This window comes from Tyto alba, unplaced genomic scaffold (assembly GCF_018691265.1).
Source record: "Tyto alba isolate M040663 unplaced genomic scaffold, T.alba_DEE_v4.0 Super-Scaffold_9, whole genome shotgun sequence".
NCBI classification, from domain to species: Eukaryota; Metazoa; Chordata; class Aves; order Strigiformes; family Tytonidae; genus Tyto; species Tyto alba.
In genome coordinates, this window is record NW_024881330.1 from 4,565,044 (window position 1) to 4,591,829 (window position 26,786).

At 52.8% G+C, this 26,786-nt stretch overlaps 1 protein-coding gene across 2 annotated transcripts in view; it reads left to right on the forward strand.

Annotated features, from left to right (window-relative positions):
• PTP4A3 (protein tyrosine phosphatase 4A3) overlaps window positions 1-26,387 on the forward strand; it is a 46,415-nt gene extending 20,028 nt beyond the window's left edge. Inside the window, exons 1-6 of one of the 2 annotated variants that reach the window (XM_042785931.1) lie at window positions 13,062-13,195; window positions 13,600-14,414; window positions 16,140-16,232; window positions 20,181-20,311; window positions 20,974-21,048; window positions 21,530-26,387. In XM_042785931.1, coding sequence (XP_042641865.1) covers window positions 14,310-14,414; window positions 16,140-16,232; window positions 20,181-20,311; window positions 20,974-21,048; window positions 21,530-21,647 — 522 coding nt within the window. In that variant the 5' untranslated portion in view covers window positions 13,062-13,195; window positions 13,600-14,309 and the 3' untranslated portion in view covers window positions 21,648-26,387. Of the gene's footprint in view, window positions 1-13,061; window positions 13,196-13,599; window positions 14,415-16,139; window positions 16,233-20,180; window positions 20,312-20,973; window positions 21,049-21,529 lie in introns of those variants that run through there. The other variant, XM_042785932.1, reaches the window with a different exon arrangement.
• The last annotated feature ends 399 nt before the right edge of the window (window positions 26,388-26,786 follow it).

The following is a 26,786-nucleotide window of genomic DNA, read 5'->3' on the forward strand; positions in this document are numbered from 1 at the left end:
GGTCAACAAGGTGGGTCCACGCAGGCATTGGGGGAGTGCAAATACAAGCCGTGCTGGTATGTGCTGGCACTGAGCTGGGACGAGAGCACAGGAGACTTCAGACAGGATCAGAGCATCACTTCAAACTGCAAATGAACTCTGAAATGACAGTGAACTTGAATCAAGCCCGTGTTTCAGGCCAGGCTGGCCGTGAATCACCCCTGGAAAATGAAAGATGAAACTTTCTGACTTCAGTTCAAGTTATGAACTTATAAACTCCCAATTATCTGGTTTAATGGACATAAGCCAGAGACAAACATTTTTCAGGGCGAGTGTATGGAACAGCTTCCTGAAAATGAACTCATTGAAAAAGGCGTGGAGACTGAAAACCTTGTATTTTAAAAAGCTGGGTTAATTTGACATGAAGATATCTTGCTGTAGATCTCAGAGATGCTCTTGAGCGTCCTTCATCTCTTTAGTGCTCTTTGCTAAAATGTAGGGGCATGATAAATCATTTCCAAAAATGAAAGTTGAAAAAAATACCACGTTTTAACCCCGTTTGAATGATGGCAAATGTGCAAAAAGTTTTTGCACAGGACAGCCATGTAAGGTTACTCCTTTCACCCTGAGATAACAAGCCCAGGCTGGCGGTGAACTATGGACAAGTGGGGGCAGTGGGGCAGCCCATGGCCCAGCTTTGCTTTCATGGCACAGCTTTGGGTTGGGGGTTAGAGTAGGGATGTCCCCCGTGTGGGTGTAGTTTTTGTCAGCAAATCTTAGTAGTACAGGTTTTTTTGCAGGTGCTGTTCCAGAATAAGGGGTTTTTTCTTCTATTTCCCTTTAAAATATCGGTTTATTTTCTGTTACTTTCAGAACGGCTGTTTATTCCCCAGAATTGTCTTCGGGCATTAAGAATCAGAATATATGCCTGAAGTTCTGCTAAGGATAAAAATGCAGAAGCAGCGTCATGCACGCAGCTGGGCAGCAATTCCTCCTGCGAGCTGCTAAAATTGGCATCTGCTAAAGTTAGCAGAGATTTCATTGAGCCCTGGTTTGTTTTATTGAAGTGGATAAGTCAAGGACCGGGATTTTATCGGCACCCTGGCATCAAAGGGACGCACCCATGGTCCCAGCTGCTGGGAATCATCCTCGTCCTTGGGGCTGTGGCTGCAAGCCAGGAGGATGGCCAGGATGTTCTTCTGGTGAGGAGTTGGTGATGCTGTCACCAGCTTTGGAGGCGGCAGTGCCTGCAGCGATGCTCCTGCCCAGCTCCTGCCTGCAGTTGTGCTGGCAAAGCGGGTGAGCTTCTTGGCGTTAAGCAAAATCTCCTATTCCTACCCCTGTGCAAGACTTCGGCACTGCCCTGGTCTCCTGGAAGTGGATTTGGGGCAGGTGCCCCTCTGGGGTTGAGTTAAGTGAAGGCATCACGTGTGCCTCCATCCAGATGCTGGTCGCCACAGTCCTGCAGGCTTGCGGACGCTCAGCTGGGAAGGCTGCAGGTCCAGCTTCACAAAGAAGGTCGGTTGGCTTTTCCAGTCCCTGCAGGGAAGCTTATTGGCAAGGTCCCCAAAATCCTTCAGGTCCCACCATCAGATGGAGCAAACACAGCACACAAGTAGAGCTCGAGGGAAGTTCTTCTGCTGTGTTTCTAGTAAATGCCTGCCCAGGTCATGCTAATGACGGTGGAGAGGACATGCTCCACCTGTTTGACGAACAGCACTTATGGTAGATCTGGAAAACGGGGCATGGGTGTTTTATTGACCAGCTGATAAAATAAAATGCCAGGGAAATTCCCACCTGGGAACGTGCAGCAGAGTTTCACAACGTGTCTTGGTGTTTAATTAGAGCGCTCATTTAGCAGCCCTTTTCTGCCTGTCCCTGTCCTCATGCTGCCCACAGTGCCACGCCGGTACAGCTGCCTGTTTGCAGGGAGATGGGCTAGCAATGGATTAAGCTGAAAATAAACTCTTGGGTTTTTTTGGTTTGGTTTTTTTTTTGTTTTTTTTTTTTTGTTTGTTTGTTTTTTGTTGTTTTTTTTTTTTTGTTGGTGTTGTTTGTTTGTTTGTTTGTTTGTTTTCTTTTTTTTTAAATAATTCCCTCAAAGTGAGATCAGCTCCCGGGTGCCTTCACCAAGGTGGCCGTCAATGTCTCGATGCCTTCGTGCCAGCAGGGCTGAGCCAAGCCGGGTGGCAGCTGACTGTGCTGGAGCAGATGAGCCCCGTGCCCTGTGGCTGGAGGGGACATCTGTAGTGCCCCTTGTCTCTGCTCCCTCGGGCTGGACTGCAGTAAGACAGCCCATCCCTGGGCTGGTTTTGCTGTCAGTTGTTGTGTGCGATGCCCAATTTAAATTATTTGTACAACAGCAAAACGCCCTTTGTGCTGGCTACTGCAAGTACTTTCATGCACAGCTCCTGGAGGACGCTGTAGTTTGACTTTTCTGCTAAGATAGTACAGATTTCAGCATGGAGCCTGGTATATTAATAGGAATGCCCTCATTTAGCTGCTTCTCCATGCCGCAGGAGCTTATGGTGGGGGAATTGATCCAGCCCTAAGTCAGCGCTGGGTGTTTCTGCACTTCTACAAAGGACTCCGTAGTTTTTCCTCGATGTTGCATTTTCTGTTCACTGCAGCCTGGCTCTTTAGGAAGCAGCGTGAGATGGAGAAAACCCCTCCCTGGAGTACACCCACTACAGTCAGGATTGGGAATGGCTGTCTGCCTCCCTCCCCAGGCTCAAAACATCATGTGTACACCTGGAAGCACAGAGGCTACTCTGGCCAGATCTCAGAGCAAGTATTTAACCTGGTTGGCCAAGCTGCTCCTGATGGCCTCTTGTTTCTGGCAAACAGGGACCACCCAGGGTAGGTCCCATGGCTCCACTACAGAGCCTACACATGCAGGAGCATCTGTTGCCACAGAGCGAGGAGTCCAGGGAAGGGATCGGCGATGCCCAGTGAGTGCAGTGGGGCCAGAGAGGAGAAAGGATGGTGGTGGGGCAGCCTGGATTTTCCCCTGCACAGCAGCTTTGGCTTTTTGCTTGTTACTGGGGTTGCTTTCCCTCCCACCGAAAAGCAGAGCACGTGCATGTGCATCCCCAAAAATTTATTATCTTTAATAGCTGACTGCTTGCAGCTTAATTTATCCAGGGAAACTCATTTGCTTTCAACTCGGTTAGAGCCTCCTCCAGTGCAGCAAGGGTGGCTGGGAAATGCCACCCACGCCAGGGTGTCAAAACACCTCTGAAACCACTGGGAGCCGAGCAGAGCTGGAGCAGCTTGCATGTCTCCAGGCCCTCAAAGCTTACCCCTGGGGCTGGGGAGGATGTACAGAGCATGGATGAAACGCCTGCCTGTCCCATCCCTGATGTATCCGGCTGTAGGAGCTGGGGAAGTTTTCCTGCTGAGCAGGGTGGGGAGGCTTCGCATCTCAGCCCTTATTTAATTTTCAGGTGATAGAAGCATTGCTTCCCTGCCCAGCGTGTCTGAGCTGCCAGCACGTTCAAGTGCTTCCCTTTCTGCAGGGAATTTGCATTTCTCTAAAGGCAGGACTCGTTTTATGCAAATATCCTGATGAAAGAAAGTCAAAACCAAAGCATGCTCATGAGTAAGTGTTCCTGGGCATTTCTTGATCAGTCACTCTCTTGCAAACCTTTTGGTGTTTCGGGAAGAAGCAGCATGGCGTTGCCAGCTGGAGGCTCCTCCAGCCCAAAAAGCACTGTGTGATGTCCACTTCACCTCCACATTGTTCCAAGAGCAGTATCAGTCTGGAAAGGTGCTTTGAGGTTGCAGTGTCCCACTGTTGGATTTGCTTTTCCTGGGTGCACCGGTCTGTGGGACATGGCACCCCTACTTGTTGCAGTGTTCCCATGATGTTCCACAGCAGCACTATAGGCAGGATGGGTTTCCTCCTCCTCCTGCTATTCCTCTCAGGAAATAGTCCTTCCCCTTCAGTGTACCCAAAATCACCTGGGCAAGGTCCATTGCAGCTAACTGGGCTGTGCTGCACAATGGTCTCCTTGCTTTCCCTGTTGGGATGGAGAGAGGAGAGTAGCAGAATTCCATGGCAGCATCTAAACATCTCCTGCTCAGAGGAGGGTTTTTGCTCATGCAAGTTGTTGCAGTTTTTCTTCCTGAGATGCCAGGGCATTTTCTGGCTTTTATAAAGCCACTGCTGGAAATCATAGAACCGCAGACTGGTTTGGGTTGGAAGGGACATTAAAGATCATCTAGTTCCAACCCCCCTGCCATGGGCAGGGACACCTTACACTAGACCAGGTTGCTCCCAGCCCCGTCCAACCTGGCCTTGAACCCTTCCAGGGAGGGGGCAGCCACAGCTTCTCTAGGAAACCTATGCCAGTGTCTCACCACCCTCACAATGAAGAACTTCTTCCTTATTTCTAATCTCTTTCAGATTAAAGCTATTAGCCCTTGTCCTATTGGGACATATCCTATCACAGGAACCCTTCCTGTGAATGACAAGAGTACGATTAGATGACTCTGTTCATGTTATGCATTGAAAGTCAGTTAATTTAAGTGACAGGAAGCACCAGGATCTCTATAGTTTGCCATTAGTTCCTTTTTTAGCCAGTTTTGCCTCAGAGCAGCTAGGAGTAGCTTTGGCATGCCAGAGCACCACTGTGTTGCAAGTGAGAGTGTGATTTAAAACATGCTCGTCTGGAGCGCCGGCAGCCTGCTTTCTGCTTCTGGTTCATAGCCTGGAGGGAGACCGACTTGATAGTAACAGGGGAGCCCATTTTTGCAGCCCAAGACTATGTCCTGAGTTGCAGCATTGTAGGACTCTAGTCCTCTTGCAGAAGGGGTTTTCGGCATGTTTTCCTAAAGCTCAGAGAGTCCTGTGCCAGTGAGGATTTTTAATCCCTTGGCAAATCTTGAATCCGGTTTGGAACCTGCTCGATGAAAAGGTGAGCTAGGAGGATGCTGGCATGGAGAGCTTCAGGGAAGGGCTGCGGCACCACCTGGGTCACCTTGGCCACTGGGCAATCGTAGAGAATGGTTTGGGATGGAAGGGACCATGGGCAGGGACACTTTCCACTAGGTCACGTTGCTCAAAGCCCCATCCAACCTGACCTTGAACACTTTCAGGGATTGGTCATCCACAACTTCTCTACCCAACCTGGTCCAGTGTTTCATCACCTTCACCATAAAGAATTTGTTCCTTAATCCCAATCTAAATTTACCTTCAATTTAAAACCATTGCCCTCTTCTCTTGTCACTACAGGCCATGGTTAAAAGTCTCAACCTTCTTCCTCCAAAGCGATGCTCAGTCCTCTCTTCTCCATCCAGTTTGTACCCCCATCTGATGTGTTGACAGGGTGTAAATTGGGCCAAGGACGAGGGGCAACACTTTACATACCTGGGCTTGGCAATGGGCAGGTTTTGCACAGCAAGCAGAGACACTTATGTCCCCGCCAGCAAGAACAGCTGCAACTTTTGGCATTCTGTCCCCTTTGATCTTTTATTTGAAAGAAAACCGCCCTTATTTGCTCTGCAGGCTGTCACAGGTGGGGACACCTCTCAGCACCCGCCAGCACTGTGTCCCTTGGCGCTGGGTTTTTGCACAAGAGCGGCAGCAGCTCAGACCAAAGGGTTTTGTGACCGTTGCTGGTGGTGGTCCAATGCAGGGGGGTTAGGAGAGAGTACAGGATCAGGCTGTGCCCATAGCCAAGCATCCAAAACTGGCAGCTTTGAGGTACCTGCTTTTATCCCCGGAATTTTGCTGATGTGTTGCCTTTGCAGAGCAATGGTCCTGCAGTGAGCGGGGGGGCTCTGCCATGACTTTTTGCTGGAGCTAAGGTGGTTTCTGGAAGGGGGTTACAGGGAAAATTTTCTCTGCAGGACCTGGGCTTTGTGGCGTGAGCCGGGAGCTTGGCATGCCAGGGGTCTGCAGCGTGCCTGGGCACCATCAGCCCTTGCAGCATCCCATGCAGGTGCAGGGCACTTTCCCATTTTCCTTCGCTTGCTCCACAGCGTTTTTATCCTGGCTGACACCCATCATGTTTCCCCGCAGTGCCTTTCCATATTATTAGCAGCCCTGGAGGAGCACTTACTATCTGCATGCAGCATCTCTGTCCCATCCTGCTGGAAAGGGGACAGCCCTGGAAGGGCTGTTTCAAGGGGTGGTTTCTGCTGGGGGGGTGATAGCAGTCAGGGGTGGTGAGGACAAGGAGAAGCCATCCCAGGGTTTTCCATGCAGCACTGTCTTCATGGGCTGGTGGCTGCCTTCAGAAGTGCTTTGGTGCCCACCACGAGGGAGAGGGCCAGTGGTGTTGCCACCCCCCAGCAGCCCATCACGATATGCATGACTGTCTCCATAGGGTGAAATATGTAGACCCAGTACTGGGGAGCAAGGGTGAAGTGGTTTGGGAGGACAGCCCCTGAGGGCACAGGGTCTGGATTGTGGAGGAAGCTCAGGGACCCACAAACAGCATCTCAGCCTGGTGCCACAGACATGGAAGAGCTGCCTTCCTCCAGAGCTTGGCTTCTCTGGTCAGTGCTGGCTACAGCTTGATGCCGCCAGCAAAGACCTTTCCATGGAGCTCATCATAGGCAGAGCAGGTTTTCTCCTCTCCTGTGTTGCCATCCCCAGCATGTCATGGTGCAGGGAGTACTTTCAACGCTATCTGCAGGTCGAAATCCACCCGTTAAGTGGATTTAGTCCCCTGGAGCCCCCTTCTTCGTCAACAAACGTCCATCAAAGCCACCGTGTCTGGTTGGTGTTGAGAGTTGTGCAAGATGCTCCAGTGACGCAGAGACAGCTGCCAGTGCTCTTTGGTCAGGGCTGCTGTTTGTTTGGCAAGGAGGTTGGACTGGGTGGCATAGGGACATCTTCACATCAGGACGCCACCACCGAGCGGGGACATGTGAAACAGCAAAGTTCAGGTCCAGGGGAAAACGGGGCGGTTGAAGACCAGGAGACAAAACACCAGTGCTGGGGGAAGCAGTGGAAAAACTAAACACAGTCTGCACCTCTCCCAAAAACAGCCTCCCCAGCACAGGCTCAAACTGCCCATTGAAAGGGAGATCACAACAGCCCCCCCGTGCCCCTTCCCAGGGAGCTGCCCACACTCCTGGTGCTTCCTCCATAAGAGGCATCGCTCTCCCCCCCCCTGCATTTTGCCATTCAGACACCTGCCACGAGTATTAAATTCGCTCAAAATGCTGTGAGAAACCACAAGAAAAGATGAGCAGGTGTTCAGCTGCACCAGACGTTCGGTGTGGAAGAGGCACATGGTGGTGGCAGTTGTCAGGGGGGGACCACTGGGGTTGACTTGCCCTCTTATATGTGCTTTGAGGCAAGGATTCTGCTTTGGGATTTTTTTTCTTTCCAAGGATCCTTTTGGGCAAGGCAGGAAGCCTGGAAATGCCCCATCAGATGCAGAATTGCGTTTTTTTTCCTGATTCCTCTGGCCAGAAGAAATCCCTGAAGGATAGGGGTGACTTGGCCCCCAGTATTTGGGGTGCCTGACTTCCCTGTGCATCAGGCACCAGAGCGTGGGGACTGGTCGTCCCCAAACGACCAAGCCTTTCACCCCCCCCAAAAAAAACCCTCCAGGGCACACCCTCTGCAGATTTGGGAGGCAGCCAGCCCAAAGCCTGCTATTATTTTTCCCAGTGGAGTTGGCCTCTCTTCCTCCCCCCTCTTTTTTTTTTTTTTTTTTTTTTTTTTTCCTCCTTTTCCTTCAAACCCAAGCCAGGAAAAGCTTCTGACGTCGACGCCGTGGCTGCGAGCTCCTGGTGGCTGCTGGGGGAAGGCAGCAGAGGGGATATCCCGGATCATAAAACCAGGATCTCGCTGCGAGCGGGGCCGCCGGCTGCTCGTGAGTCGTCTGCTGCCGGGGACAGGGTGGGAGGGATGGGTGGGGGACTGCGTTCGGCCGGAGGGGTCCTTTTCCCCCCAGTGTTGAGCATTTGGTACCTTTTTTGTGGTTTTTTTTTTTTTTATGAGCTGTGGTCCTGGTGGCTGAACCTCTTACGGTGCAAGAAGGAGTTAGGTTTAAATAAAAATGCCATCCATGCGCAGCTGAAATTTGAGCTGCTTGGGGGTTGCCTGTGGGGGGAAAACTTGAAATTGCAGCTAAAGGTGCCTGGAGCATCTTGCATTTCTTCCAGGCAGTTGCCCCACAAGCACTGAACAGGAGAGGCAGCACCAGCACCAGTGGCCATCGCAGGCATCCCTGCATCAGCACGGGGTCCATGTCCCATCGGGGTTATGGACCAGCACCAAAGCAGGCGAGAGGGAAAAACAGCTCCCAAAGGGCTGTTTTAGGCACTTTCCATGCTGTGCCTCAGCCTCTCTTCAAAGAAAAAAAGGTGCAAATAAAAGATAAAAAGGGGTCAGTAATGTTACCGGTGCGTTCCCAGCTTGCACAGTGCTGGGAAGACTGTGCTCTTCTTTTATCTGCCTCTCTGGCTCACTGCCTCTTCTCCCACATTCTTCCTTCTTTCCCGGTCTCCTGAGTCCCTCCTGCTTGTGAATCTCCACATTGACATTATGCCAGTGTCTTTCCCCACTGCCCAAATACCACAAAACTCCTTAAATATGACCAGAGCTATAAAATCTTGGGCCGTATGGCTCATTTCTGCAAATTCACATGTTAGCCAGCATTTACCCTGCACCAAAAAAGATGTGGAGGAAGATGCATGACCTGGTTTATCTTGAAGGTGCATTTTGGTGGGCTGCCGAGAGCTCTCCGTCGCTCTCACTCTGCACCCATGCAGTTTTAATCCTCCTTGCCATTTTGCTCAGAAAACATCCCCTGCAGCAAAAGAAACAAAAAAAAAAAATAACCCCCTTGGAGGAGAAACCTCGCAATGCTTCCCTCGCGGGCGGTGCCAGGCACTGCTCCACTCCTGGCAGCTGATACCCCGCAGCCGCCGCCGCCTCACGATACCTGGCACAGCTTTTCCAGGACGTCTTCATCTGCTCTTTCCAGCCCTGCACCTGGAGCAGGACGTGCCAGTGGCTGCTTACGCCTCTGCCTCCAGACACCGGCTCCTGCAGGGTGTTTTGTTTCCATCGCTCTCCCGGACCTTTCCTGTTTCCTTCCGTTCGGATGCAGCCGGAGGAAATCTCAGCGCGTTGGCTTTCCTCTGGCTGGGTCCCAGCTGCAGGCACAGGCTGGGGGCAGTACTGTGGCTCGCTGTGTCCTGGGACCTGTCCTCCCTGGCAGTGGTGACGGTGGTGGTGGTGGTGCTGGTGGGTCTCCTCGTGCATGCAACCAAGCCTCATAGACCTGCTCACCGTGGTCACACGTGTCAGTGGTAGTAGATGTGTGCAGAACTGCTGCGTGGTAATAACTGGGACTACTCAGAAACCTGCATTCAGTTTCCAGGGCAATGGAAGTGCTTCTTGCAGAGGTGGGATTGAGAGCAGGGAGAATAGGACTTAATTAGCTGTGAAGGGGAAAGGGCTGGTCGGTGTCTTGCTATGTGGGCTGAAACCAGGAGAGAGGTCAAGCACATGTAACACAGATGGTTGTTTTGTTAGATTCTTCCAAAGGTGAACTTTGAACGTGAGATGTGCTCACTCAGGAGATAGCTATATTTATATACGGGTAAGATACATACTGTTTGGGTGAGTAAGAGCCTTTGTTCCAAGTCCCAATGCTAAAGCCCACATGGAGTGACAATTTGGCTCTGCAAAGCTTCCTTTTCCTTTGCTTGAGGAGTTGCTGTGTTTAGGAAAACCTAACTTCACAAGCTGCATCCCGCTAGCCCCAGTACCAGCAGTATAGCCGTCAGCTCTGCTCCAGCCAAGCCCTTTCATTAACTGCAGTGAAGAAGACCTGGCCTTTATTTTACATTAAGGTGCCAGGAGGAAGAGTAGCCTCATCCCTGCCATTGCAGGCTCTGTCCCTGGACGGCTGGGATGAGGCCAAGGTCTCTGTAATGGAGCTGCCTTGCTGCAAAGGAATAATTAGGAGAGCCCTGTGATTCCCTCCACTTTGGAGTGAAGGCAGGGAGCTGGTGGCTTGGTGGTCCCCGTCCCACAGACCAGCACCCTCCATTGCTCTCTTGCCACACCAGAGTGCATTCACCATGGATCCTGGTGAGGTTCTTGGCTGCAAAACTTCTTGTGGAAGAACCAGAAACTTCCACAATCGTGGTGAAAAACATCATGGTGGCTTGCACAGTGTGCGTGTCTTTTGCGGGCTTTGCAAGGAAGGAGCCCACCATGTCGCATTAATACTTGTGGAAATTCAAAGGCAAGTGTTGCCGGAGAAGCTCTGAGATGAGCTCACAGATGTTGGGGTGGCAGTGATGGGCACGTTGTGGGGAGATGGTCCCCGTCTCTCCTTGGCCTTGGGCACGGCGAGGGGATGGTGGCAGCAGGGTACCCAGCTCTTCTGGTCATCCGTGCTGGATTTCCTTCATTGGGCTTCATCCTGATGAGTTTGAGCCTGAAATACCAGCGCTGCGCTGCTGGGCATCCTCATCCAGGGCTTCCTTACTGTGTACTCAAGTGCTTCGTCCAGATGCCCCGTAGCACTCAAATCAGAAGGACATTGATTCACTTGGCAGGTTGTTAATGTTAGCTGAAATACCCTTTTCCACATTGTTCTGCCACGCTTAATGTGGCGTTCAGCATCGCAGCCTGTAGAGCTGGGGATGATTTGCGATTGAATATCCATTAGGGATTTATGGGCGTCAGGGCTGAATTGCCGGGACGTGCAATTGACAAAATACTTGAAACGCTTCCACTGCAGAGGGGACCTTGTGGGAAAGGAGCACTCGCTGTTCTTGTACACAGGCTGTTCCCACTGAACCTCCGTTACTGGCAGCGAGCACACCCAAGCCAATAAAAAATTATATGGGATCCAGAGCGCCAATGGAGCGCGAACAGTGTGTCGGATGACGATGGGGAGCAAGCTACCGCTCCTGCCATGCGATGCTGGTGCTCACAGTGGCTCTCAGTCCCATGGGGCGGCTCAGCGGGGGTGTTTAATCCAGGACATGGTTAAACATGAGCACAGTTTGTATCGCTGTGACCCTAACAGCTGGTTAAAACAGGGTATGAGGTTGTTGGGAAGGGGGGAAAAGTTATTTTTTGATGCTTTTCCATCTTGCACTGCAAGCACCTCTCATGCTAGCTCATCGAGCCCAAAGGGGCAGAAGGCAGGGTGTAATTAAACATGGTCAAAGCTGAAAGAGCCAAGAGGCAACGGCATTAAAAGCAGATCTCAAGTCCTTTGCTTCAGAGACATTGGGTTTGCCAGAGGATGATTTGGGGCAATACCTGCTTTCCAGCAGCTCTTCCCTTTGAGCAGGCATTTGTGGCTGCCCATCTCTCCCATCTACCATCCCTTTGGAGGGTTTTAACCTCTTTTTTCCTTAAAATGAATAAAGAAGAAAGGAAGAAGCTTGCTGAAGGGTTTGCCAGCAGATTTTTCTTGGGAGACATTAACTCGCTGGGTTGCTGGCTTTTTTCGTGGCCACGCTGGCCTGCAGCTCAGTGGCTGGACCTGTAGGACCCACATAGCCAAAACCATCCCAAAATTACCCTCCAGACATACCATTTCTTACCTGGCTGTGGTGAGCTCATCTCGGGAGGGGGGAACAGACCCTGCAAGCGAAACAATGGGTGGGAACATCACTGGAAAAACACGCTGAGCTCCAGGGGGAGAGCAGGTTTGCCATCCCATCTTGCAGAAACATTGCAAGCTTTGAGCAAAGATCCCAGCTGCTGTGGTCCAGCTGGGGAGGGTGAGCTGCCCCGGGGCGGGGGGGTCAGCATCACCTGGGGCCTGAGCTATTCTGAATCAGACCCAAAATGCTGCTGGGAGGCAGCTCTCACCTTGCTCCCATCCTTCAGCTGAGCTTCCAGCCTCCATCAGCTGCTAAAATCTCATCTTTTCAATGGGGGCTGGAAACACACCCCCCCAGCATGTGCCACTCATCCCCTGCAGCCCATGCAGGGTTTGAACTTCGCAGAGCATCCTTGCAGAGCTATGGGGTAGCATTACCTGATTTTTTTATGAGCAAAAAAATCAGGAATGATGGGACATGATTGGCAAGGGCATTTGGGACAACTCTGCGGGACAGAGACATATGAGGGTCTGCAGAGGAGCTGGGGAAGGCTTGGTGCTGAAATTCCCTTGAGTTTTTGCCCTTTCCCAGTTCCTAGCCCCCTCTAAGCTCCTTTCCAAAATCCCAGCTGTAAACCCATGGGCGCAGAGATGTGCTGTGTGCCGGGGCAGCCTAGGCTCACACATGCTGCCAATAATAAATAATTAGTACCCTGCTAGCAGGGAAGTCCGTGATCTTAGCAGCCAAGCTGGGCACGTTTAAGAGAGCAGCCCCACTTCCCTTTGCCACCTCGCCTGGCTTTTTTTACCCTTTGCTATTTGATGTTTTGCTATTTAATTTTTTCTCTCCTTGGGACTGCTGGCGAAGCAGGAGCCGACGAGGGGGTTGTAAATGGTGCTCAAGCACGGAGGAGCCCAGCCCCAGCACCTGGGTGGTGTGATGAGCTGGTCAGGGCTCAGTGCACCTCCCCGCTCCCCTCTTGTCTCGTTGCATGGGGACGAAACGACCTGGGGGGGAGAAGTTTCTGGGCGCTGGGGCATCAGGAGGAGAGGCGAAGGGGTGCATGCTGGCCCGGCTTGGGTTACTTATGTGCTTATGGTCTATTTTGAGGCTCCGGCCATGCAGCGCTAAGCAGCTGCTGACCCAGGGAAGGGACCAGCTTCAAAACAAGAGTCCGGCGGGTAGCAACCCCGGGAAGCTCTGGATTTCCCTCGTTTCCAAGCAGGGCTGGCAGCACCCTCGCCTCCGCCCTGGGCCCATCCTCTCATGGGTTTTGACATTTCCACAGTGGGAATTGCTTTTCTTGTTTAATTCTTCCTCTTGCCACTCGTGAAGGCAAAGACGGCCCAGTTTGCAAGGCCGGGGTACTTTATAGGGAGCGATGTGCTGGTGGTGATGGGGATGCGGATGAAAGAGCAGGGAGACGTATCCGTCACTAGCGTTGGCGAAACTGCGCACCCACAACCCCCTCGTCTGCTCCCCCCCCTCCCCAAGAAAGCTCATTTGCGCACGGCTTAGTTTGCCTAAGAGCATTAGAGGTGCATTTGGTGGACATTAGCCGCTCGAGCAGCGCCGGGAGCGTGTGGCCGATTAGGGGCAGCGGCAGCTGGTTTTCGGGCAGAGCGCTGCATTTGGGGCAGAAATATTCGCCGTGCGCCTCAGGGACGCAAAGGTGAGGTCGGGGGGGACAGGATGGGTGCTGGGGGGGGGGGGTGTGGTGTGGTCAAGTGACATGTCTCGGGTGCTTGGATAAACTATCTGGGTGCTGATGTTGGGTGGCATGAGAGCAATCCCCTTCCCTGCCGCGTGATTTGGGAAATGGGAGTTGTCCCCCGGGCTCTCCAGCGCCATTTCAGATGATATTTCAATTTTTTTTTTTTTTTTTTCCTTTAAATATCACCTCGCTCTCTAATCCGCAGACTCTTGCAAAGGGGAACGTTGTCAGGGATGCTTGTACGGCGGGTGCTGGTGCGTTCGGGGGCACCGTGTCCCCCGCTGCACCAGACAAGGGAGCCAGCCTGGGGGAGGAGGACACCCTCATCCTCATCACCCTCTTTCCCTTCCCCTCCCTTGCAGCCTCGCTCTCCGCTGGGATTTATGGAGGTGCTGAGGAGCAGCTCTGAGCCCCGCAGCCGCCGGCAGCCCAGCCCGTAAAGCAGCGCCCGGCCGCCTCGTCTCCTCTCGCCCGGCCCCCCGACCCTCCGACTCAACCATTCAAGGCTCCCGTGCATGGATCGCCCCAGCGAGGGACCGCTGCCGAACGCCGCCGACGCCGCCCCGTAGGCTCCCGGCCCCCCGTGCCGCCCCCAAGTACTCCACATACCCCGATGGGGTAACGTGACGGGGGTCACCCTCCCGCCACCGCCACCCCCCCCCCCCCACCCCCCCATATGCAGAGGCCTTTCTAGAGCGCCAGGGAGCGTGCGGCACCGGAGGCGGCAGCTGCTCGCCGTCACACACACGCCAAGGACGCCGACACTACAGCAAAGGGATTTTTTTTTTAATTATTATTATTATTATTAATATTATTATTATTATCATTAATATTATTTTTTTCCCATCTGGCTTTTTCCCCCCGGGGGGCTTGCGGTGTGTCGAGGAAGCCGGCGCGCTCCCAGGAGCTGGCATTATTTGCACAACGTCTGTATATTGAGTTCTCGATCCCGTTTTATTTTTTAAACACAAAGGGGGTTGTTGCTGGGTTTTTTTTCCCCTCCATACCACGCTTTTCTTGGGTTTTTCCCCCCGCCACCGTCAGCATCACCTCACCCTCCTCCTATCCCACCATGGCCCGGATGAACCGCCCTGCGCCGGTGGAGGTCTGCTACAAAAACATGAGGTTCTTGATCACCCACAACCCCACCAATGCCACGCTCAGCACCTTCTTGGAGGTAAGGAGGGGAGGCTGGAAAGGGGTAACTAGGGTCCAGCTGCATGTTTTGGGGCTAAAAGCTGATGTTGGGATGCAACAGGGATCGATCCTGCGTAGGATGAGGTAGCGGCACATCCCCTCTGATACCACGGCCCCCGGTGGCATCCCAGGGCGGTGGGTCCAATCACAGTTAGTTTTTTGAGGTGGGTTGTTTTGGAGGACCCCAAGCATCGTGTTTGGGCACAGTGGAGATAGAACAGAGTTTCCCCATTCCTGTTGCACTCCCCGCCAGCTCCCCCAACACATCACGCCAAGGGACTTTGCGTCGACGTGCGTGGATGCGCGCAACCCTCTGCATCTCCCAGCACCTGATTTAAGACTTTTCATCCCAAATATCCCAGCGTCTTTCCAGTGCCCAGGCTGTGTTGGGCGGTACACGAGGAGCTGCTGGGCTCTGTTGCATGAGCCAGCAAGGGTGCCCTGCCTGGGAGCACTGCCTCGGGTACTGGCAGCAGCTGGGAGTTAGTGGGGGTTTAATGGATGCATGTCTGTGGTCCAGGATAAAAGGCTTCAACTTTTTATCAGTGCCTGGGGGAAATACCATGTCCTGCAGGTTCCAAGCAGCTTCTGTTAACAAGGAGTCGTTCTGGGATGTTACTGCATTCACAGGTGGATCTGGGGCTGTGCATGGCCCTGACAAAGGGGTTTTGCCTTAGACCTAAACGGCATTGAGATCCAGTGTGCTGGTACCAGAGGCACCCTCTGAGCTCAAGGAAACCCTCCCGGCACACACCCAAAAAAACCCACATGAGCACCACCAGCTCGGACAGCCGCAGGAAGGTGGTTGCCACTTGGGGACAGCCACCTCATAACCTGCATACTGTGCGCAAGGCAGTGGGGATGGCACGAGTGGGAAGGGGAAAAAATTCCCCTTTCCTCCAGCCTCTTAGATTTTTGGCCGAGCTGCCAAGCGTGCAGAGGTTTGCCGTGGCCTGGCGAGCACACAAGGGGAGCGAAGGAGGTGGATCGTGGAAGGGGATGATCTCACACGGTGCTCGGTGAGGCCGGTACGCTGGCATGTAATCCGGGAGCAATCCTTGGGGCGGGCGATAAGCCACGCTGGAGACAAACCAAGTCCCACACCCAAGCCTGCAGCACGTTGGAGTGATGACGGGATACGGCAACGAGGTCAAGAAGAAGCCCCTGAGCCATCTGCAAGATGCTGAGCGGCGGGATGTGCTGTGACCCACCCCCCTCTCCCTCCCCCCCCGCCCCTCCCCAGCTACATTTGTGCATTTCTGCAACAGGAGTTGAAACCTTGCTGGGCACAAATAATTTCTCCTTTCAGGGGACTTGTGCTCATGTCGGGGATGTTTCTTTGCCTGGGGTGTAAAGTCCCTGCTGGTGTGGCCATCGGGGCTTAAAAATGAACAGCCCCATGGGTGCTTGTGACTCCAAGGAGTGTAAATCCTACTGTGTAAAAGAGGAAACAAAAAAGACTAAAAACGAGTACAAATCCTACTGTGGCCATGTGGCGTTGGTGCCCTGGGATTCCATGTTTCCTTGTGCTTCCCAGGCTGAACGGACCACGGTGGGTTTGCTTGAGGGTCCAGAGATGGGTCACGGCACTGTTTTAAGGTCCACAGTGGTCCGTGTGGTCATGTCAGGGCTTGGATGTGTTGGGGTTGACTGGGGTGCACCTGGTAGGGTTTTTTCAGACCCCTCCTTCTCTTTCCCTCTCCAGGACCTGAAGAAATACGGTGCCACCACGGTTGTGCGAGTGTGCGAAGTGACATATGACAAGACCCCCCTGGAGAAGGACGGCATCACTGTCATGGTAGGTGGGAGACAGGATGGGGGGGGGGGGGGGGGGGCTGCCCAATCCCCTGTTTAAATCACCCCATCCCTGGGGTTTGCTAAACACCCTGCATTTCAGCTAGAGCGAAGCAGCAGCGCGCTTGCTCGGGAGCAGGATTTAAAGCCCAACATCCTCCTTGGGGCAAGGCAGGCGAGCTCCCCACTCCCCAGGGTTGAGATGGGGCTGGTGCTTTAAAAAAAGAAAGTGCTGCCCACGCACCCGAAACTGTGACTCATACGGTTGAGTCGGCAGCTGCCTTCCCTGCCCGTCGATCCGGCTTTAAAGTATCCAGGGGATGAGAGCGCCTGATCCCACGTGGAAGATGCGCGTGGTTCCCATTACCCCCCAACGTTATCTTATCCAGGGGGATGGGGAGGTGGGATTTTGCTCTTCCAGCAGCTGGCTGGTGCAGCTCTGGGGGATGAAAGGGAGGAGGCAGCAAGCAGGAAAAGGCAAGGATGCAGAGCAGGCAGCTGCCTGGGCTGCATCTTGGCTGATAAGTAATCGGAGATGATGTCAGGCCTGATTGCCCTGCCAGGGAGTTCAGCTCCAGCTGGAAAATGAGGCTCTGCTCATTATTTAGCAAAGGGTTTGGAAGTGCCTCGTGTCTCCTGGGGTGGTCCTCTGCACTTAGGTCCTCTCTGTGTAGCTCTCTCAGTATAATGAATATCCTAGAGAGAGAGTGCTATAGCCTAGATCCTCATGTATATCCTCGAGAGAGAGCATGCTATATCCTAGATCCTCTGGGATATAGGTAGATAATAGATCCTGTGTCTCTCTAGATACAGATCCTCCATATGCAGATCTCTCTAGATGTAGATGCTGTGTCTCTACAGGATATACCTTATAGAGATAGCTGTATCCTACGTATACAGTCTGTATGTAGGATATCATATCTGCTCACACACCAAATTCTGCCTTTTACCCTGTTTCTGAGTCTGGAGTCCTCCAGTCTGAGTTTCTATCTGGGATATACATACCTCTGCATATCTTATACAGAGAGATACCTGTATCTAGGATATGTTTTATACAGGGAGATATCAATATCCTAGATACAGAAACTGTATAAGACACTATATAGAAACTGTATAGCTTCTATAATGTTTCTATAACTGTATAGAAACTATATAAGGTATATCATATAGAAAGATGTCTATATCCTATGTATCTATGGATAGATATATCTATGCAGATACAGAGGTATCTTTATATATGCCAATAGCAAATATATCTATATATGTATAGACTATATATGCTAATCCCTTTCTTTGGGGGATAAGCACAGGCTAGTTGAGGCCTGACTCGGGTGTGGGGTGCCTGGCTGCCAGCATCCACAGCCGCGGTGCCCACACATACGGTGGTCCTGTCCTGGATACAGTCCCTGGGTGGTTTGGACACCTCCTCTGCTTTTGGCTCTTCTGTGGGCCACGGGTGATCCCAAGCAATCTCTAAAGCTGATGGCAGTTACCAGGTTGTGCTGGACACGGGTATCTCGTGCTGTGGACATCTGCTCGGTAGCTCTTCTGGCAGGTCAGAGATGGGGCAGAAGTCCTGTTGGAGAACCGACACTGTTCGGGTTTTACTGTAGGAAGGTTTATGGTGCAGGGTGGATATGCTGTATTTGATATACCAAAGTGTTTAATGTCTTCATTAGTGACATAGACAGTGGGATCGAGGGCAACCTCAGCAAGTTTGCAGATGACACCAAGCTGAGTAGTGTGGTTGACACGCTGGAGGGAAGGGATGCCATCCAGAGGGACCTCGATAGGCCTGAGGACTGGGCCCATGTGAACCTCCTGAAGTTCAGCAAGGCCAAGTGCAAGGTCCTGCACATGGGTCGGGGCAATCCCCAGTATCAGTACAGACTGAGTGATGACTAGATTGAGAGCAGCCCTGCAGAGAAGGATTTGGGGATAGTGGTGGATGAAAAATGGGCCATGAGCTGGCAACGTGCACTCACAGCCCGGAAAGCCAACAGTACCTTGGGCTGCACCAAGAGAAGCATGGCCAGCAGGTCGAGGGAGGGGATTCTCCCCCTCTACTCTGCTCTCAGGAGACCCCCCCTGCAGTGCTGTGTCCAGCTCTGGGGCCCCCAACATCAGAAGGACATGGCCCTGTTAGAGCCTGTCCAGAGAAGTGCCACGGAAATGGTCAGAGAGCTGGGACACCTCTGCTGTGGAGAAAGGTTGAGAGAGTTGAGGTTGTTCAGATTAGAGATGAGAAGGTTCTGGGGAGACCTTATTGCAGCCTGTCAGTATGGAAAGGGGGCTTATAAGAAAGATGGCAAAAGACTTTTTACCAAGGCTTGTAGTGACAAGACAACAGTTTTAATCTGAGAGAGGGTAGGTTTACATCAGACATAAAGAAGAAAGTTTTTATGATGAGAGTGGTGAGACTCTGGACCAGGTTTCCCAAAGAAGTTGTGGATGCCCCATCACTGGAAGTGTTCCAGGTCAGGTTGAACAGGGTTCTGAGCAACCTGATCAAGTGAAAGATGTCTCTGCTTATGGCAGGGGGCAAGGACTAAATGATACTTGAAAGTCCCTTCCACTTCAAAACATTCTATGATTCGATGATTTTGTGGTATGGTGTGTCATCCCCAGGGCACCATGGGGAGGAGATGGTCTTTCAGGACAGACAACAGGCTGTGCAGGGTGGGCTGGCTCAAGCATTAGGATACCCTGAAGCCCAGCATGCTCCTTTCCTATCAAAGCCCAGCTGAAATCACATTACATGTTCACACACTGAAGTGAAGCTCAGCAGCTTCTTTTGCCATCTCACACCAAGGATGACTCCAGAACAGCAGCTTAGTGACTCAGTCTTCAAACGTGAGGATCGTGGCCCCCTGCTTCCCACCCAGTGGGACTCACCATGCCACGTCCATCCCATGTGATGCTCCCCTGCCTGTCCCTCTCTCCCACTGCTGTGTAGCCAGTGGCCACACTCCTCTTGCCAAATCTATTTTGGGAGAGAAATCGCCATTTGGGGAGAGATGTGCAGCCTCAGCTGGCTGCCAGTGCCCATGGGGAGAAACCATCCTTTCCCCAAAATGCTGCATCAGTCTCAGGCAAGTGTGGGGGACACCTTCCCCCTATAGCAGAGCCCAGGGCCCGGGAGGGGGGGGAGGTGCTTAATGCAGCACCCGTTTTACCCACTTCATCACAGAGCTCCAGTGTTGAGTCCTTGCAGTTTGAGGATGAAGCTTGGAAGAAGATGGGCACTTTTTTATTGTCACTTAAGAGCCTTTCCTGAAGGATGCTGTTTAAAGGGCCTCATTTGGAGGGATCTGTCTCCCTCCCGCCCTTCAGCTCTCTCTAGAGCTGTTTTGGGGGTCCCCAGAGCATCCTTTCAGGGCTTGTGCGTTCACCTTCCCCTACATGTGTTGCAGCAAGCTGAATTTTGGCACCGCATCAGGTCCTGAGCTTTTAGCCATCGCCAAGCCACCTTTGCTTAAACTTCCTACAAAGTGGCTTTGCGTTCCCAAGCGCTGGATTTAGACAGGAGCTGGCGGCAGGGAGGGTGGGAGTTGCGTCGCCCTGAAGCTCAGTATGGTCATCCGAATGGGGAGGAGGCAAACAACAGCCACCCTCGTCTGCGGGAGGACATGGGGACCATGTTGCAGATCCTGTAGGTGCTCCTGAAGGCTGAACCTGTCCATAAGAGATGGGAGGACCCCAGACGTAGACTTGTATGCCTGCAAACCCTGAGCCAAAGCAGCTGGGGAATTCCTGCCTGCCGGATAGTGCCACAAAACCCGCTACATCCCCGCAGAGCTGCGCTGTGACCCCGGTTCCTTGCACACGTATCCACCTCCCTGCTGCCAAGGTCCCAAACACCATCCCCCTGAGTAAAAAGCAATCCCCTGAGTTTTTCCCCAGGGTCTTGAGGGTGTTTCTCTCTTCCCCTGACCTCACCCCCACCTTGCAGGATTGGCCGTTTGATGATGGAGCGCCTCCTCCCAGCAAGATAGTGGAAGATTGGCTCAACTTGTTGAAGACCAAGTTCTGCGAAGACCCCGGCTGCTGCGTGGCCGTGCACTGCGTGGCTGGCCTGGGGCGGTAAGTCAGAGCCCAGCACCCCGGCTGCCACCCCACCCATGAAGGGAGGAGAGGGAAAACCATGCCCACCTTCCTCCTTCCCTTCCCCAGTCCCCTTTTGAGCAGGGTTTTCGCATGCAGTAAAACCTTAGTGGGAATAGGTGTTGATGGGGGGGGGGGGTCTGCTGCCTGAGCTTCTCCTTGCACTTCTTACAACCGAATCCTGGGCAGCAGGGGAGACCTGGCTTGCTCGGTGCTGTCCTGACAGTGCCCTGCATATGATTTGCTTTTGCTAAGATCTCATCATGGAAATATTGCCAAACGCCTCCCACTACAACCGGGAGCTGGTGCTTTTTGAGAGCTGCAGCATTTTGCTGCATCCCCAGCGGCTGGTCAGGTTTTACATATGTATTTACATCCACTTTTCTGATAAATTTGCATCCAAAGTCCTCGTGCTCATTAGAAGAGAAGCAAACATCTGCCAGCCCCGTTCTAGGCGTTTTACCCCCACGGTGCTCCTTGGGGCAGTGCTCGCAGCCAGAAAGCAAGAATTTACAAACTAAAAGCCACCGCTGACAACTGCCCGCAATGCCACCGTTGCAGTCCCCCCACCCCGGGGGGGTGGGACATCAGCCTCCGGGCTGCGTGGCCGGGGAGTGACCGCCGCTGCCATTGCCTTGCAGCGCTCCCGTCCTCGTCGCGCTGGCCTTGATCGAGAGCGGGATGAAGTACGAAGACGCCATCCAGTTCATCCGACAGTAAGTCGAGTGGTGTTTCGGTGCCGGGGGAGAAAGCAGCCTCCCTTGGAGGGAATGGAGAGATCTGGCGTGCCGCAAGGGGTTTTGGGGGATGCTGGAGTTGCTTTCCTCTCCTTTGGCGGAGGAAAAGGGAGGTGCTGGCATCGAGCACCCTGTGCCTTTTGCATCAAGGCTGCAGGAGGCTGGGGCAGCAGCTGGGAGCATCCCTGGAGGGCTTTTGGCAGGCAGCCTGCTTCTGGCAGCTGCCCCACGTGTTTCCTCCTCAGCTCCGTGCCCTGAGAGTCGCAGAGCAGATGAGCAAGAAAAGCTGCCTGGGGTCAGTGCCCGTCTCCATCCCTGGAGGATGCACACAGCTGCTGCAGCCTCCCAAATCCCTTTCTGCTTCAGGCACGGGGGTTCAGCACCCCAACAGGGTTGGGTTTGGGGTGGGGCTGTCTCCTGCTGCACCGCTGACTGTGCCGGCCCTTCTCTGTCCCCGCAGGAAGCGCAGAGGAGCCATCAACAGCAAGCAGCTGACGTACTTGGAAAAATACCGACCAAAGCAGAGACTCCGATTTAAGGACCCTCATAACCACAAGAACAAATGCTGCATCATGTAACCTCAACGACCTCTTGCCAAAATCTGTGCACACAGACACCCGGGCACTCGCACGCATCCCACCCCCTCACCTCCTCGCCCAGCCCCGCGCACCCCACGCACCGCCCCACTGCCAGGGCTGGGGTGGGGGGACATGGAGCACCACTACCGTGTTCCAGCACCCACAGCACGGTCGTCTTGCTGGACCCCTGAAAAAGGCTGCTCTCTCCAGCTACAGCCCCGAGGAGGGAAAGCAGCGCTGCCCTTTGACTCTTGGCGTTAGTAGGCAATGAGCTCACGTGACGGTTCTTCATCACCTTCCTCCTCCTCCTCCTCCTCCTCCCTTTCCCCTCCCGTTGCACTGAGAGGGATGGGCAAAGGGCGCTTGGTTTGGAGTGATGCAGGCAAGGCTGTGCCAGCTGAGCAGGGATGGGGAGCAGAAGGGCCGGAGCATCCCCAGAAAAACCCTTTCCCACCTCTTCCTTATAAATAAGGGCTGCAGCAGCAGGGACAGAGGTGGGTATGGCGCAGTGGCCTCAGCAGGGGGAGGATGGTGATGGCAGGGAGAGATAAGGAGGGCTTATAGCTCAGTGCTGGCCTTGTGGCCACGGGAAGGGCTGAGCTAAGGCCCCCAGCACCATTCCCTTTCTCCTGGCCCCTCTGCCACTTCACCATCTTCCTGTTGCCTCGATGCCAGCCGGGATGCTGCAGGTGGGGCTTGTTGGGGGCTCGATGCAGCACAGGCAGGGGGGTGGGGAAACTCGGGGACCATGGACGGACTTTGAGGCACTCAGCTTTGCCGGGGTGCAGGGTCCACACCGGGTGCCCCAAAGCGTGGGGTGCTCTTATTTACAGCTTCCAAATTAAATGCACAGGGTGGTGGGTTCTCTCCTGTCGCGTCCCCATCACTGAGCTGCGGTGCAAATCCCAATTCTGGCTGCAGTGCCCTGGGGACGCAACGTGCATCTCAGGGCACGTCCATGTCCTCCACCGCTGCGTTTGCTGGCCAGGGGCTGGGCTGCAGCTTTCCTGGGGATTTTGGGTGCTCCTGGCAAGAGCACATCACCAAATTTCACACCTGCCTTTCCCACATCCGTAACGTGGCTCGTGGCACCCCAAAACCCCCCAGGATGTGCCCTGGTGGGGTAGACTCAGAGCTACCCCTGAGCTAGGACATTAAACATCTCTCGACTTTCTGCCTTTGAACGCTCGCAGAAGCTGGAGCGGTGGGCACATAGCGGTGGGCATGGGGGTGTTTTTTTCTTTTCACAAGGATAAGAAATTTGCTAATTAAAGGAAAAAAAAAAAACTTAAAAAAAAAAAACAAAACAAAACAACCTGTTTGTCTTCCACACGTCCTCTGGCCTTTCTTTCTCCCATCACTGCCCAGTGGAGCCTGGGAGGTGACCCATGGCCCTCCCAGACCGATCCCTGGCACTGGGTCACAGCTGGCTGCCATCCACTGTCACCAGGGCAAAAATGTGGCCCAAGGGATTCTCCAGGTATCCTTTGGGCTCACTGCTGCTCACCCCCTCAGCTGCAGAGGATCGCAGCTGTTGGGACAAGGAGGGCCAGTCATCCAGCATCTTGTGGTTTTAGGCTGCCTAATTTGAGAGGCCTTCGGTGCCCTGTGTTGAGTATCTCCAAAGGTTTGTGTGCCTTCCAAAATGTAGACTATCCAGAGACATTTACTTCATAGGGCTCATCTCTTGGGATAAGCGGTGAGGAAGGCTGGTTAGACACCTTCAGTACCTGCAGAAGGGTAGGGGACGGCCTCATGCCACCACACATGGGCAGAGGAGGAGCTTGGAGCCATTTCCAGCAACTCTCTTCTTCTCCCCATGGGAGCCAGTCCCGCTGCACGGCAGGGGGGGCCATCCTGTGGGACAGGCTGTGGTGCTGAGTGGGGTAGGGAGCCTCCACGCATGGCTCTGGAGTTTGTCATCCTGCACACCTCTGGCCTGTCCAAGCCTCCACATTGTGGGTCAGCCCTCAGTCCCTTGAGTTTCTCCTGCCCCATTCCAGGCTGTTGATTCCTATGTCTCATGGAGAAGGCAGCAATGGTCAAAGGATCTGTGTTGGCTGAGAAGGGTGAGAAATTGGGCTGATCTTGTATTACAGCAGACCCACTGGGTGGGTCACTGTCCCCTTCCTGCTTGGGTGTGTCCTGCTGCTAAAATAGGTGCTGCTTCATCCCTAGGGACAGTAAGTGGTGGCTTGGCATTGGGACAGGGACAGCCCCAATCCCTCTTAGCCAGGAGACCTCACAGTCCCGTGTGCTTCCCAGTCACAACAGGCTGTGCCACGACTTGTGAAGAGTTTAGGATAATGCAGTGGGAATCGTTGCTTTGCAAGCTTGGAGATGTTTCTGCCCTGGCAAGAGGAGGGATGTTTTCCTCACCCATGCACATGGGAGCATCACATGGCAGATTGCCCAGTCGAGGGCTTCACCCACAATTCTTTTGAGTGGGTGTAGGGGTGGGGACAGAGGGGCTTGAACTCAGCCTCCTTTGGCCACTGGAACTCTTCATCTCCTCCAGACAGGGTTTGATGGTGGAAGTGCTTGGTGCTGAGCTCTGATGAGAGTACACTCAAATCTCAGCTTAGTGGGCTTGTTTGGGAGGAACATGAGGGGGACAGGCTTTGCAGTGCTCCTTTGCTTTATGTAGCATCAACCCAACCACCTTAAAAATAGGGAGCAGTCCTTGACCTGATACAATCCATATGGCCAAATACTGAGCGCCTCTGGTTGGCAGAGCGGCATCTTGATACTCCAGTTTTATGAGTCACTGCAAAAAAAGCCCAAAATCATGCTGGTTTAATTGTCCCAATTTTTTTCTTTTTTCCTTTTTTTTAATGGTTATGCTCCCCACCCCCCCCCCGTCCTGGAACTTGCTGTCACCTTCCATGTGCTGCTTCATCTCCAGGACACCTTGGCAGCCCAGGAGCTGCTGACCTTGCATGGAGGGCTTGAACCTGCTCCAAGGCTCTCTGGGTTGGACTGACAAATATTTGGGGTTTTTTTGATACGGATTTGGGCTCCTACCTCTGGGGTATCAGCTCCTCAATGTTTCAGCCTAGAGACGGTTATAGAATTATAACTGGCTGAGGAAATTGAGGGGTCTTCCAACTGGGTTTTGTGTTAAAATCACAAAGAAGAGCCCAGTTCCCTCATAAAAATCTTGGGACAGTTGGAGAAGAGGGAAGGTTGGAGCTCAGTAGACACATAGCACCAGAGCAAGGCCTAAGCAGACAAGGGCTCATGGTTTGGGCTGGTTTGGGGGTCTCTCCTTGTATGCTAATCCTCATTTCACCTCGGATGCCAAGATGTTGAAAGGAGAGCCTTAAAAATCTGATGTATTTGCCAATTTTGTTACTGCTCCACTTTGGGTCTTGGCTGATGTCATAGGGAAGAGACAGCCCCATGGCTTTGGCTACAAACCAGTCACCTTATCCTGCCCTTTTTCGCAGAAGCAAAGGCACAAACTGGGTTTTATACCTCCTCACCCCTACCCACCTCCCTCACCCCCTCCATGGAAACCCACCATCTTTCCTTAGTTTGCAGGGACGGAGCTCCAAACTGGTAGCAAGAGCTTTGGAGACCCAAGGAACGGCAAGGCAGAGATGCCCTAACCATCAAACCAAGAGCTCGTAAGGTTTTCCCAGGAATCAATCACGGCTGAACCTCACATGGTAGAATAAATCTGAGCAGGAGTTCGTAGTTGTGTCCCCTCACCGGTAGCACACATGTGTCCTTGTCTGCGTTTCGGTTAAGAGGCTTGTGTGTCCCTTCTGTTCTCCATGTTTGCCAGTTGGAGGGAGTGTGTGGTGGGGGCAGTAGCGGACAGGCAACGCAGCCATCGCAAATGGCCAGCTCTTTATTTAAGAAAGGTCTGGTGACATGTATTTAAAGACTTCACATTTGTAAATTCATATTGTGAGTCTTGCAATAAGGCTGACACTGCGGTGCTTGGGCTGGGAGCTTCAGATGAGGAGGTTTATAAGTAACAGATTTCCCGAGGAAGCAAAGTCTTGTTCTATCTACAATAGAATGAGTCTTTTTTTTTTTTTTTTTTTTATTGGATTTGTTTGGTTTTTATTAATCCCAGTGGGAAAGCGCACAGGGAGATTCGTGACTTCCATGCAGTTTCCAGGGTCTTACATCTTACTTGCTTCCAGCGGGCTGGGTAGGTGCAGTTTGGCGGGTGGATTTGGATGGGATACTGTCTGGTGGGAGAAAAATGTGGCTGGTTTCTTTGCGCAGCGGGGGGGTCACGGGCCGGCTGTGGTCCCGCTCGCAGTCTCTAGCAGACATTCCCGGGGAGGGGGGCATTTCGCCACGCTCGGCTTCCCTTTAGACGATGATCTCCCAATGAACTCTCAACTTCCCTGCTGTTTCTTTCTGTGCAACAAAGAACTGCATATTTTCATTTTTAACTCCGTGGGCAATCGTAGTAGTATGTAGATTAAGCCCAGATGACTTTTTTTTTTTTTTTTTTTTTTTTTTTCCAGTCTGAGCCATAGCTAAATTATTATACCCAATGCTTTTTGTATCAGATGGCATCACTTTGAATATGCAGATGAGGTATAGGATCTTGACACTTTATAACCTTTTTAAAAAGAGACTTGTCTGTTTACTTACGTCTTGTGTAAAAAGGAAAAAAAAAAAATGTATGCCTTTTAGTAATCACTTTTTTTTTGAGTTATGAAATTACAGTGGTTACACTCCAGCAGCGAAATAAAAAGCGTTCACTGTTTTGTACATCCCTGTGTGCTGCAGTGCTGCTAATGGGGGAGTTATCGAGATGGGGGAGGCAAAGGCAGAGCCGAACTCTGGCTAAGAGATGGTGGAGGGGTGCATGGGGGGGAGGGTGGGTCAGAGTCCTTCTGCCTCCCCTTGGCTCAAGAACTCAGTCCACTCCCATCCCATCCCACATGCGTCCCAGACATTTCCTGGTTTATTTTCCTCCTCTCATCCCATTCCCCTTTCCTGGAAGCTCCCAGTACAGGCAAGGAAGGTGGCTGGGAAACAGTCCTACCGCAATTAGATGATGGGCTGCAACCAGCTTAGATAAAGCAGAGCTCAGGGCAGAGAGAGGTAATTTGCCCAGTGCCAACACAGGTGCTAGGGGTGCACCCAGGGCTCCAGATGTTCACAGAA